The sequence below is a fragment of the Ictalurus punctatus genome, chromosome 5, assembly GCF_001660625.3.
Source record: "Ictalurus punctatus breed USDA103 chromosome 5, Coco_2.0, whole genome shotgun sequence".
In the NCBI taxonomy this organism is placed as follows: Eukaryota; Metazoa; Chordata; class Actinopteri; order Siluriformes; family Ictaluridae; genus Ictalurus; species Ictalurus punctatus.
Genome location: NC_030420.2, coordinates 17,524,923 through 17,539,001, shown reverse-complemented (window position 1 = coordinate 17,539,001; position 14,079 = coordinate 17,524,923). Strand labels below are relative to the sequence as shown.

General features: G+C 37.7%; 1 protein-coding gene across 3 annotated transcripts in view; it reads left to right on the top strand.

Moving 5' to 3' along the window:
* The first annotated feature begins 787 nt into the window (after positions 1–787).
* rad9b (RAD9 checkpoint clamp component B) overlaps positions 788–14,079 on the top strand; it is an 18,978-nt gene continuing 5,686 nt past the window's right edge. Inside the window, exons 1-9 of one of the 3 annotated variants that reach the window (XM_017468661.3) lie at positions 788–1,164; positions 1,276–1,346; positions 6,676–6,741; positions 8,702–8,816; positions 9,093–9,192; positions 10,783–10,889; positions 10,998–11,098; positions 13,812–13,876; positions 13,965–14,079. The exon at positions 13,965–14,079 is cut by the window's right edge and continues 8 nt beyond it. In XM_017468661.3, coding sequence (XP_017324150.1) covers positions 1,131–1,164; positions 1,276–1,346; positions 6,676–6,741; positions 8,702–8,816; positions 9,093–9,192; positions 10,783–10,889; positions 10,998–11,098; positions 13,812–13,876; positions 13,965–14,079 — 774 coding nt within the window. In that variant the 5' untranslated portion in view covers positions 788–1,130. Of the gene's footprint in view, positions 1,165–1,275; positions 1,347–6,603; positions 6,742–8,701; positions 8,817–9,092; positions 9,193–10,782; positions 10,890–10,997; positions 11,099–13,811; positions 13,877–13,964 lie in introns of all 3 variants that reach the window. The other 2 variants (XM_017468660.3, XM_017468662.3) reach the window with 2 other exon arrangements.

Below are 14,079 nucleotides of genomic sequence, written 5' to 3'. Positions count from 1 at the left end.
ACTGACTCGGATCTTTGAATCTCGTTCAGCAAAATGAACGAATCCTTTTTTGAGTCATTTCGTTCATTTCAGCAGAATATAATTAAAATGTTACACGTTAAGTTCCCCAACACAATTAGTACTTAATAAACTATAAAATAAACTATAGGCTAATGCAGCCAAGGCCGAATTATGAGAAAGATCTGTTAGTTCACCTCACCTCCCGATCCAAGTCTTCTTTCTTTTGTCACGTCTGTTCCCTGGAAATAGAAATGATTAGTTCACCTATTGAGTCTTCGGATTCGAGTCGTTCGTTCATCACGTGACTGCCCCATAGGCTGAATGCAGTGGGGCTGTGATGGGATGAACAAACGATTTGAACCCTAATACTCGAGCTTTTAACCTAAGATTCCTTAAATATCTTGAAGAATTTTTTAAAGAAAGTCCATGTATTTAGATGCTTTCCCTGTGCTGTAAAATCTGTATGTTAATGTATGTTTACAACTGTAGTTTCTGTGTCCTTGACGTCAATCTGTTGTAAGATGTATGTTCTATTTACATATTGTTGTTGTTGTTTTTCGTGTAATTGTAAGTAATTTCTTTGCAATGCCTATGTAACTTTTTCATCTTCATGTATTAATATATTTTTTTTAAAGACTCGAGAGGTGAAATAATCTCTGTTTCTGGTACAGAACCGATGGGCATGTTGCAACGCATGCGCGGTCAACACAAAATGAACGAATCTTTCTCTGTGACAACTCGTTGTTCCCGAGTCATATTAAAGAATCGTTTAAAATGAGCGAATCACTCTCTGAGACAACTCGTTGTTCCCGAGTCATATTAAAGTATTGTTTAAAACGTGAGAATCACTCTCTGAGACAACTCTTTGTTCCCCAGTAATATTAAAGAATCGTTAAAATGAGTGAATCGTTCATAAACGACACATTACACTCCTCACGTGCGGCGCTCTCGAGCGACGTCGTGTTTTGGTTAACAGGCTAGCTACCAAGCTAATAGTAATAGCTAATTTACTAATGGTAATTTAATTTAATTAGCTAATGGTAATTAGCTAATGGTAATTTTACTCATACCTAGCTGGATTGCTACCTGTGGATCACACACTGTTGGTGACTATAAATTTTATTACAAAAATGAAGTGGGTAATTGAAGGAAATGGTGTGAAAGGTAGGATATATTCATATTCTCTCTCTCTCTCTCTCTCTCTCTCTCTCTCACTCACTCATACAATAGCATAGGAAGGAGCTTGTATGTTCTAAACTACTGTTTATTTTTCAGTTTTTGGAAAGGCAGTTCATGCTCTGTCACGGATTGGTGAGGAAATTTGGTTGGACCCACTGGAGAAAGGGGTAACATACCCAACGTCTACCATATTTCGGCTCATGCAGTTATTGGCACCTTTCACGAAAATGAGCAAAAACAAATATATAAAGTAGAAAATGATTATCATTTATATATCATCCGATGAATGATAGTTTGAGATTAATCATAGAGGGACACTGTGTGAGGGTGCATGGTGGCTTAGTGGTTAGTACATTCACCTCACACCTTTTGGGGTTCTATTCCCACCACAGCCCTGTGTGTGTGGAGTTTACATGTTCTTCCAGTGCTGTGGTGGTTTCCTGCGGTTACTCCGCTTTCCTCCCCTAGTCCAAAGACATGCATAGTATGCTGATTGGCATGTCTGTGGTGTGTGAATGTGTATGTGATTGTGCCCTACGATGGAGTGTACCCTGCCTTGTGCCTAGGGCTGCACAATTATGGCCAAAATGATAATCCCGATTATTTTGATCAATATTGAGATCTCGATTATTTATCACTATTATTCATTGATTTTAGGGACAATATATTTTTATTGTACTTTCACATTTAAATAAACAGACTGCTGCTTTCAGCTCCATGTTGTGCTACATTCCTGCTAATGTACAAATTAGACTGATCCTTAAAGTGCATCATCTCGTAGAAGCAAAATATTAATAAAATTGTACCCAATATATAGGATAAGTAAAAATGCCATCAACCAAATGAAAATATGCATCAAATATAACAATATGTAACTAAATGAAAACAATTCAGGCATATGCAGAAAAGGCAATAACAGTGTTTACAGGAGGAGAGATGCAAGACAATAGGTAATTACAAAAATTTAGGTGCACAGTTGAAGTTTAGTGTTTTCTTTTTTCTTTTCTTTTTTCTTTTTTTAGAGATGGTAACGTTAATGTGCCACAATATAACACAAGTAGGCATGAGAAAACTTGAGCTTGTCAATTATGACAGAATTTAGGAACATAGTGCGGGATCAATAAAAGATGGCGGTTGTGAGATCGGGAAGTTGAGAGAAGCAGATGATGTAGAGTGTTACTCGTCATCATAATGGCTTCTCTGCAGTATTTACACATTTGTTTGGTTGACTGAGGAGATGAAAAGCAGTGTGAAAGTAACTTGCTCGGTGTAGATGTATTTTGGACTTCCTGTAGTTTTTATTCCGATTGTATTGCACAACTCCGAACAGGTCACTCGCACCGGTGCGAATAAATATTTATTCACAGTCACATAAAGTACTTTTCAGTCGCAAATGCGACTGAAATGGTCGCACTGTAGAGCCCTGAGTTTATCTGCAAAATTTTTTCCTGTTCGGCGTGATGAGGTTTAATGTCCCCGACAACCTCTGTAGTGACATTTAGCATTGTGCTAGTGTCATGATTTCCCCTCGCTGGAGCTCGCAGAGAATCTGGCAGCTCGAGCGCTAAAATGCTAATATGTTTCTGGCTTTTGGCACTACAAAATGACGTCATCCCTGCGCCGTTCTATGTGATTGGCTATAAGTGTAGGAAGCACTTGATTTGAGTGGAGAAAACAGCAGAGTTTTCTATGAGCGGCAGACGAACTTTAAACATCAATATCGCAGTCGATCATGTTCATTTAATCGTGGGCAGTCAAAATCATAATCACGATCGATATTCGATTAATTGTGCAGCCCTACTTGTGCCCTATGCTCCCTGGGATAGACTCCAGCTTCCCCGTGACCCTGAAGGATAAGCGATATAGAAGGTGGATGGACACTGTGTAGTTTTATTTTAACTCAGTAACTTTTCTCACATTGTTTTGCAAAACAAAACACCGGTTATTGGCACCTTAAAAATGAAAGTTTGGTGAAATCTCCCTTGGAAAGAATACCTGTACTGAGGGTTATTATGGTTTTAAAAATATTGCTAGTTTGTATTTTTATTTCGTTTTGTATTTTGGTCTTCGATTCCAGCTTTGTTTCAGTTAGCTTTAATCGTGCATAAATAGTTCTGATTTCATTTTTATCTTCATTACTAAAATCATTACTTTTAGTTTGTATTTCGTTTTTAATATCACGGTAAAATTTGACAAAAGGTGGAATAAATGATCAGAAGACAAGATTATCTAATATCCAACAAGCTAAAATCACTCAGTGTTGAGTTTCACTGAATTTTGATCGTTTATGATTCGGCAGCATTGATGGATCCACTTCGTTGAACCTCTGATCTTAAGTCAGACCAGCAAACATTTAAAATACGAAAACGTAAATTTTGTTCTCTGAAATTCGATTTCGTTTTCGTTCGTGTTGCAGGTGGATGTTATATTTGCAGTCTAGTTTTCGTTCATTTGGAAACTCACATTTAAAAAAAAATTTTTTTTTTAATTAATGAAATGTTTTTTTCACCTATAGTTTTAGTTTTCGTGATAGTTTTCATTAATGATAATAACCTTGCCTGTAATGTCCAACAAGGTTGGTGAACATTTGTAGACAGAACTTGGGACCAAGCTTCTTTATATTGGTGTATATTTTTTAGGTTTCTGCATGTGGACTACTCTCTTCATCCTTCAGCTGGTAACATTTTAACCCTCTGGCATCGGAAACCAGGTTTTGTGTTAAAATATCCTGGAACTTGACAGAATTCATGACTCACTTAACCTTCACAAGGGTCCTTGGACAAGCAGCTAAAAAGCATACTTATGGTGTGCATGATACCAAAAATTCAGTTTTGGTATCATGTGATCACAATGCATGACTTGTGTTAGGAAATTACAGGTGCTGCATCTAGTATGGTGCTCCACTGTTTCCACGTGTACATTTCTAATCATTTACGGGCCCTAAATGGAAACTCAGTCAGTGCGTTTACATGGACAACAATAATCCAATATTAACCCGATTAAAATAATACTCTGATTAAGAAACTACCATGTAAACAGCCATTTTTAATTACCTTAGTCTGATTAAGGTCATAATCGAAGTAAACACAAATCGAATTAAGACATGTGGAGTATTCTTGTTTTAGTCGCGTTATCGATGTGTATTACAGACATGTATACAACATAATCACATTATTAACGTTGTGTGGGAGTTATGTTGAGCTATGTTCTGGAGGGAACGTCGGACAGCGTAGTGCGGTGACGTAATGACGTGTGCTGTTAATTGAACTATGTTCTATAACATGTAAAATGGGAACATGAAAGGAGTATTCTAAAAGCAACTCATGTAAACACCTTAATCACAGTATTGTCTTATTCAGAATAAGGTCAATAATTAGATTACTGCTGTCCATATAAACGTAGTCAGTGTCCCCCACCAACACCACTTATCATCCATTTCTCCTCTTCTGCTTTTTTTCTCTTTTCTTACCAAGATATATATGAATGCTTCTTGATTGCTGATCCTTTGTTATCTGATGCTAGTTATCTAATTTGGTTAGGTACTAAATTGCAGTTTCTATTCTTTCCACACCACAAGGGGGCCTCTTGCGACCGCCTGATACATAAACCTTTTTGCCAAATGATAGTAAAGTGTTTTTTTTTTTTTTTTTTTTGCATACATCTTTAAAAACCACCAGTGGTTTGAGGGCCTGTAGCAACCTTGTTATGGAACCGATTTCATTGATGGTTGATTTTAAAATTTGAACAGCCAAGATTCATCTACTTGATTCAGCCACTGTAAAGAATGCTCTGTGTCCATTTCCTGATAAATTATTTAGTTTTTATAGCCCTGACTGTACAGAATGGACCCTGTCCCTGTCCCATATAACACCCTAAGCCTGTGGTTCTCCTCCAAGTCCTCGAGTATCAAGGCGTGGCCCTATGGTGCATGAGTGACCAAGGGCTTGAGGGTGTAAAAGTAAGCATTTGGGGCACACTTTATCACATTTTTGAATATTGACTGTTCAGTCAGTGTTCAGCCTGAAGCTTTCATGATGGCTCGCAATTCACTGGCCTACAGTTATAAACAGTGTTGTTTCTCAAACACTGGTGCATGAAGCTATGAATGAATAATTTGGTTTAGTATTGGTTGGGATGACCAATGAAAACTAGTTTTCACACTGCAAGACAAATGTAGTGAACAAATGAAGTTCATAATTTTGTCACTCCATTCATGGAAAAAATACCAGACAAATCATCCCAAATAATAACATAATTTAAATAAATAAATAACAAATTAAAATAACATGAGAAATCAGCTGTCTCCATGCAGTAGTTCGTATAAAATTTTGTGTAGGTAGGCTATAGACAAAGTAATTATATTAATTAGGTGCCATTCAATCATTTAATCATTTAAACCCTAACTTTATTTGAAATTCTGCTTCTCTTGTTTTAACCCACCACATTTCCTGTCCATCTGCTTTGACTGATCCTCACTTATAATTGCAAGAGGTTTTGGGAAGAAGACTACTGCCCTCTTTCACTGTGGGCTTGCAGTAGAGTTTTGCTGAGCACCCTTCAGAAATGTAAAATGAGAAATGTGACATCCTTTGGCCTTATGTCATTGTGACAGGAAATTAAAACAGCAATCTTTTTCAATGACAGTTTGTTGCATTTATTTTAAATATTCTTTTTGCTGACTTTCATAGAGGATGTCAATAAATATAGAGTTGACTGTATCAGTGAAAGGCCTAGACAGTTGCCATTAGCTGTCCTGAGCCTAGCTGTTTATGTAGTTAGCCTAACTCCAAGAAGTGGAGACCCACTATCACTACCCACTGTTGGCCTCCATCCAGGCAAACATCCTGTTATACAGTGGTGCTTGAAAGTTTGTGAACCCTTTAGAATTGTCTATATTTCTTCATAAATATGAAGTTACTTAGAAGTTACCCTGAGTTACTTTGTGACCTCGTGGACATGTTGCTCTTGGAGTGATCTTTGTTGGTTTCCACTCATGGGGAGGGTAACAATGGTTCTTGAATTTCCTCCATTTGTACACAATCTTGTCTGACTGTGGATTGGTGAAGTCCAATAGAGATGGGTTTTGTAACCTTTTCCAGCCTGATGACCATCAACAAATCCCAGCTGGAGAAATTAGGGAGAAATTATAGGACTTTTGTGAAAATCTGATGATATTTTAGGTCATATTTATGCAGAAATATAGGAAGTTCTAAAGGGTTCACATACTTTCAAGCACCACTGTAGTTATAAACCTTATAATTTAATCTGAGTCTGATCAGAGTAGGAGCACAATGCCGATATACCAAGACTTATGCTGGATGTCATCTTTTTGTTGAATGGTCATAGTTTGAGAAAGATCAAATATAAAATGTTCATGCAAACCTAGCTAATATAATCCTTTTTCTGCTGTTTCACATTTCAAAGCTGGCTGTTAGGACAGTGAACAAGGCCCATTCGGCATATGCTTGTTTCCTCTTCTCTCCCATGTTCTTCCAGCATTATACCTCAACTTCAGACGAACTGCAGGATAATAAGTCTGCAAAATGCAAAGTATCCATAAAGGTATATATAAAAAAAAAAACTGTGCGCAATTTTTTCAGTATTTCTATAGATGACAGATTTTACGTTTGTAAAAGATACATAACAAGGGTGGACAGATCATGAATTCATTAGCTAGCCCACTGGGAAAATGAAAGATTCAGTGTGCTTGCCAAGCCCGTGGTATCTTTGCCCAGAAGTCGAATTAACTGTGTAAACAACTATGTGCATTGGTACAGATTATGGAAAATAATCTATATTATTTAGACTAATAATTCCCCCTTGCATTGTATTTTCCTTTCATTGCTGTGATTGCTTTTCTGTCTTAACCAGAATTGAACAGTGAAATGCAATGCAGTGGTGTGGATTGCTTTTAAAGGTAGATTACCTTCACTTATGGCACAAAGTAAGCATTTATTTATTAAAAAAGCTATTCCCTGCTGATTATTTTTCATTAAAGCAATCATGTGAGGGCAGTGCAATGAAGGTTTTTCTTCGACATCCATCGTTCCGAAGTCAATGGGTTTTTTGGTTAAATGCCTGAAATGAGGTCTGTGGTGAACACAATCTCAAGATATGTTCATGTTTTATACTCTGACATAAAATACATCAGTAACACCCCACTTGTGATTTTGTTATGCTTTTACATGTCTTGAAAAAGACGGTTGCTAACAAGTGGTTTAATGGTAGTACCACAACAGGAAAACTCGCCTACTACAGCCTCGTTGTTTTTATACTTGCGCTCTTGCAAACTATTCCAACTCAAACTTTCCAACTTATAGATTTATCAATTTATAGTATTTTCCAATTGTAATGTTTAAAAAAAAAAAAAAGTTTGAAAGAGTTGTCGGAGGTGTAGCGGTGGTGACGTTGAAGTCATGCGATCGTGGTGTAGTTCGTTTATAGCCTAACATTAGCTTTTACTTCTGACGATTGTATTTAGGCTTCAAAATTCATAAAAGTTCTGTTCATTTGTGAAGATTGTCTTAATGAACAAAACATGTAAGAATCATAAACTTTTGTTGGACACAGAGCTTATTTTCTGCAATAATCCAAAAGCCAATGGAAAAATCTATTGGCTGTTTGTCGAGGGAACCAGGGTGATGCTAACTTCCGGGGTGGCCTACAAAAATACCTCATCCCTGCAGGACTGACAACTTCCACATTAGTGAGAAGGGGACACCCCTCTTTCGTAATCCAGAGATAAAGTCCATCTCTACAGTGGGCAGTTATTACATTTAAGATGGCAAAAATGCCAATGTACATGTAACACCGGTCCCATTCACAAGGCATGAGATTTTCATGCGATAAAATTACAGCTTTTGATTATATCACGATGTACACTACTGTAGTAATGGTTTGGAAGTGAAATTTGACGTGGTGAACACAGACGAGCAGATTGATACATACAGCGAAACATCCCGGTGTGATTATATGAAATATAGGCATATAATATGTAGTTAATTAAGAGAAGGGACACCGCCATCTTGCTCTCACAGTTACGTCTTCCCAACTCGTAAATACAAACTTCGCAGGAGGACTTGAATGCACCATAATTCATGTTATTCCACTGTAGACATTGATTTTCCCTCTGGCATGTAACCTTCTTGAATAGATTTCTTTTGCAACAGTCACTAGGGAGTACAGTTTTTTTCTTTCTTTCTCAGGTTGTTGAATATGTGAAGTTAAAAAAAGACCATTATATTAACATCCTGCTGAAGCTGATTGTCTGCCAGGCAACTATGAACGAGAAACTAATATTCCATAATCTGCTTGGCTGCCCTTGAATAAAACTGCTACAACTTTTCTACAGATTTCTACTCATTGGTCAGCTGTTAGTAGGCTGTATTTTAACGTTTAATCCAAGACAGTAAAATGATAATAGGCTCCTTTTACGTTCAGTACCAATAAGAGCATTCAGAGTATGGATCCTATTTGTACTGGCAATTGTAACTTGTTGATAAATGGTATGTGTGTTCTGTAGTCGGTGCTGCCCCTCTTCCGCAGCGTCGCCACATTAGAGCGCAGTGTGTACAGATGTGAGATAACTATCAACATCTTCGACAGCAGGGTGGTATTCAAATTTAAGTGCAGAAATGGTAAGTTGGTTTTACAGTAATGCCTTCTGCTGAAATTTAGAGCTGTATCTGTAGCACCAGGGGACGCTGTACACTAGCATATAAGCACCGACAGTCATCTCTCTCTTTCTCTCTCTCTTTCTCTCTCTCTCTCTCTCTCTCTCTCTCTCACCATGATCATAATGGTTATCAGTCTGATACATTATGTTCACATATAACAGCTATGATTACATGAAGGTTGGACTTTTTCGTGCTTTATCATATACGAATACATTATTTTATGTTTAAAAATTGTAGGAATAACCAAGACACATAACTTGGGGTACCAAGAATGTGAAGCTCTGCAAGCAGTTTTTCCAGCTCACCTGTGTCCCAACATTTTAAAGGCACATCCAAAGTAGGTCTATACCTGCTATGTATAAAATAATAACCTAAAAATCATTCTTACTTGTCATTCAACAAATCTTTGTTAATTATCATATAATGTCACAGAAATTTATGAAGTATCAATAAAGATACTGTCAGGTCCAGAATGCTTGTAAATGTATTCTAAGAGATTTAAAACCTCTTATCAAAAATGTGTGTTTTTAACATACCCTTGTGTGTTGCAATTGCTGGCACCTCTGCATTTAATACTTTGTGTATTGTGTATAATACAAAATTGTGTATTTTGTTTATGACTATCAAAGCAATTCTAACATCTAGCCAACGTCAGGTACTTAGGTTTGTGGCTAGATGAAAGAGACTTTTTTTCTGGAATGCCTTCCAAATTGTTATGGTATGGAGCTGATGCACAATTGTGCACAAGGAGACTTGGTGACCTCACTATTCTCCTATCTTATGTAAATCTTCAACCATGTCTCTCTAACCATCACTGGTGGGGGTGGGAACTGTTCCAGGCAGGTCAATTACACCATTCCCAGTTGTGTTAAACTGTTGTTTATTACCCTAACAGTTAATATGGGCATTTTCAGGCATGTAGCTATTTTTCTATAGCCATTTGTCTCATTTCCTTTGTGTAGTCTCGAATCTTCCCCATGTTGATGAATGACTAAAAGGATAGCCATTCATCAATAATAGGAATCATTATAGATTCATTAGGAATAATAAAAGTATAATATACACTCTCCAGACACTTTATTAGGAACACTATACTAGTACTGGGTAGGGTCTCTCTTTGCTTTCAAAACAACCTCAGTTCTTTGTGGCACGGAGTCCCACAAGATGTTGGAAAAATTCCTTTGCGATTCTTGTCCTACAGATTTTTCAGGTGCACTTATATGCTGCAAATCTCCTGTTCTACCACATCCAAAATGTGTTCTGTTGGATTCAGGCTATGGCATACAATCAGTGATTGATTGGTATTAACAGGCCCAAAGTGTCCCAAGAAAACATTCCCCGCACCATTACACCACCTCCACCAGCCTGGACTGTTGGGACCATGGATTCATTCTGTTCGTGCTAAATTCTTACCCTATCCTCTGTGTGCCTCGGCAGAAATCAAGATTCATCAGACCAGGCTACATTTTTCCAGTCTTGAACTGTCCTGTGCTTGAGAGCCTGTGCCCACTGCAGCCTCAGCTTACTGTTCTTGACTGACAGAAGTGGAACACACCAAGGTGCACAGTATGTGCAAGATTTTCTGCATTGCACTACTGTCACATGATTGGCTGATTAGATAATTGCATGACTGGTATTCAGTTGTTCCTAATAAAGTCTAAAGTGAGTGTAAATGGATGCAAACCACACACATCTTTTAGTTACATTTTGTTCGTAAGTATTTCTGGGGGTGCAAATAATTGTGACACATTGTTTTGTTAAATTCTTAATATGCCTTCTTAATATATACTGTATATACTTAAATTACAAGTTAGATCTCATATTTTCAGTGTGAGATTAAGCCAGTTTTTGAATATCGAGGAATCTTTAGATGTGTCATCTCAATTAATGTTTCATTCGAACATGAAGGATTTTGGTATTTTCTCAGACTTCTCAGTGACATTGTGATGCACTTCCCTGTCTCACAAGAGGAAATCACACTATCCATATCACCCATTAGAGTGATACTGAAGAATTACTTTGAAGAGGACAATGGTCAGGAGTTTATTTCAGTGGTTTTCAGATTATATGATCTGCTGCAGTAAAAATAGAATGCAACAAAAGAGTTTTCATATCTCCTTTTTTGTAATGGTTCGCTTACAGATCGCATCATGTATACAGAGATGTTTCTACATCCTGAGGAGTTTGAATACTTCCATCTCAGAGTGGACTCAGATATAACCTTCTGTCTCAAAGAACTGAGGGTAGGAACCAATAAATGTTTTAGACAGTCACTTAACATAAACAACATAATTATAATGTAACTTATATTGTGGAAATGGCTTCTTTATGTATTTTGATGTTATAAGTATGTTGATGTTTAATGCTGCAAATAGGTATGTTTGATGCTGTAAATAGCAACAATTGCTATAACAGTTGCAGCAAGATTGATTTTTATAAACTGTTCAAAATACCTACTGCATTCGGCCCAAGGATGCAAACAGCAAACTGCAAGCAAGTCACAGCTCTGAAGTGAGCTTAGCTTGCTAGTGAACACAACACAAAAATGTTTTTGTGACTGAAGCTGAATCAAATATGCATCATGTGACAAGTTCTTTCTACTGTGGTATTTAAGAGAGAGTACACCATTGAGAATGGCTTCTGTTACTGTAATGTATTCTTTCATGGTGAGTGTAATACTGTCTCTCAGTTGAAAGTCATAGTGTGGTGTGTTAGTACTGATGTTTGAATTTGGTCATATTGTGCATGTGTTGTAAGAAAGGTCTGAGGCCCTGGAATAGCTTGTTCATATTCATTTTTACTGTGACTTATTTCTGTCTAGTGCCCAGTTGCTTTGACTTTAGCATTCAGTTATTTAGGTAATTATAGGTACATGGAAGACCTACAGATTATAACTCACAATCATGTTCTTTTCCCCCTCATAGGATACACATACTAAAATGATTTAGGACTACATTTTTGTGCTACATGTTTTTACTTGGAGATGCTGGTACAAGTCTTAATTGTGATTATGGTTTTCATTTAGTTTTATATGGAAACAGAAATGCTTTAGACCTACATTTCTTAGTCTAATACTCTTGTCCTGAGCTTACTCATATAACCGTTGACTCGTATTTTAGTAGCTTGGAGTAAGCTGTGGGATCCCCCTCTAGTGGTAGCACTTATTACATGTGTCTAGACTGGCTGTCCTGGATGGTATCTCTATAGACTGCTGTGTGTATGTCAGCAGCTGATACAGAAAGACAGAAGTCTGGACTCAGCTGCATTGCTGGGCCACTAAACTGTCACAGTGAGTTACAGAGTTGGATAGCATACAGTGTCCATGACTGATTCCATGTAAGAAATACACTTGCATAGACCTAAGTGAGAAGAGAGGGGTCATACAAACCTGTATCATGTCAGTATGTTCTAAATGGTTATACAGTTGCAATCAAAATTATTCAACCCTCATTGTAAACCAGATTTATTGTCAAATTTACAGACTTTCAGTTGTTTGCAATGAACAAATCAAACAAAAGCAATTGAAATAGCTTCAACACAATGAATGCTTCAAGTGGTTTCCCCAAATTCAACTGAAAATGCAACTTATAATGACTTCTCCAGTCTCACAATTATTCAACCCTTGAATAAAATCCCTCACAACAGCACAAATATACAAAACAGGTGTTGTCTCAAGCACACCTGATGCAACTAATCAAGGGCTTCATTAGTTGCACACTAGGTGTGCTTGAGCTGGAACACATGAAATATCTGAACTGGCCTGGGGTAGAAAATTATTGAAATACCTGGACGGGGCAGAAAAAGGAAGCGATCAATGGCTGCAACCTGATTTCTGAGAAGGCAGGTTGTGAAAAACCCTCAAGTGACTGCAAAAGACCTGCAGCAAGACTTGGGAACAGGCACTGGGGTTTCAGTGAGCACAGTAAGGCACGTACTAAACACAGAAGATTTCAATGCCAGAACTCCAAGACGTACACCACTACTGACCCAAAAGCACAAGAGAATTCGGCGAAAAATCATATAAATAAGCGACAGACTTTTTGGGATTCTGTTCTGTGGAGCGATGAAACAAAACTGGAACTTTTTGACATGATGGATCAGTGGTATGTCTAGAAGAAGAAGAATGAATAAAGATCACTCTGTCCACAGTCATGTATGGTGGAGGCTTGGTGATGCTCTGGGGCTGCTTTGCATCCTCTGGCACTGGAAACCTGCAGAGTGTGGCAGGCAAGATGGATTAATTGAAGTATCAGGAAATCCTAGGAGAAAATGTCATGCTGTCTGTGAGGAAGTTGAAGCTTGGGCGTCATTGGACCTTCCAACAGGACAATGATCCCAAGCACACCTCAAATTCCACCAAGGCTTGATTGCAGAAGAAGTCCTGGAAGATTCTACAAGGTCATCACAGTCACCTGACTTGAACCCCATAGAAAATCTCTGGTGGGATTTGAAGAACGCGGTTACAGCACGCAAACTCAAGAATATTACTGAACTGGAGGCCATTGTTCATGAGGAATGGGCTAAGATTCCTCAGGAACGCTGCCAGAAGCTGGTGTCCTGCTATGCATGTCATTTGCAGCAGGTCATAACAGCAAAAGGGTTCTCTTCTAAATACTAAAGATGCTTGCCATGAAGGGGTTGAATAATTTAGGGACTGGAGAAGTCATTATAAGTTGCATTTTCAGTTCAATTCGGGGAAACCATTTGAAGCATTGGTTGTGTTGAACTATTTCAATTGCTTTTGTTTGATTTGTTCATTGCAAACAGCTGAAAGTCTGCACATTTTGACAATAAACCTGATTTGCAATGGGGGTTGAATAATTTTAATTGCAACTGTGTATTGTAGATTGCTGATGTGATGAATGGTAACATACTTTCATGATGTCCTAGACTTTTATTACAAAGGAGGCTGCTGTAAACAAGAATATATTTAAAATGGCATGCACTTGTTTTTAGGGCTTGCTGACATTTGCTGAGTCTCATGGCCTACAAGTGTCTGTTCACTTTGGTTCATCTGGAAAGTAAGGTTGCATTTGTTTCAGTACAAAAAAACAAACAAACTGGTAGACAGTGATGTGCTGAATACTTTTTTTTTTTTTTTTTTTTAAGTCCTGTGTCGTTCAGTTTGGAGGATATGTTGCTGGAGGCTGTAGTAGTATTGGCTACACTAGTGGATCCAACCAGTGAGAATCCTTCCCAGGTGTCTGTTGCCCAGGAAGCTCCA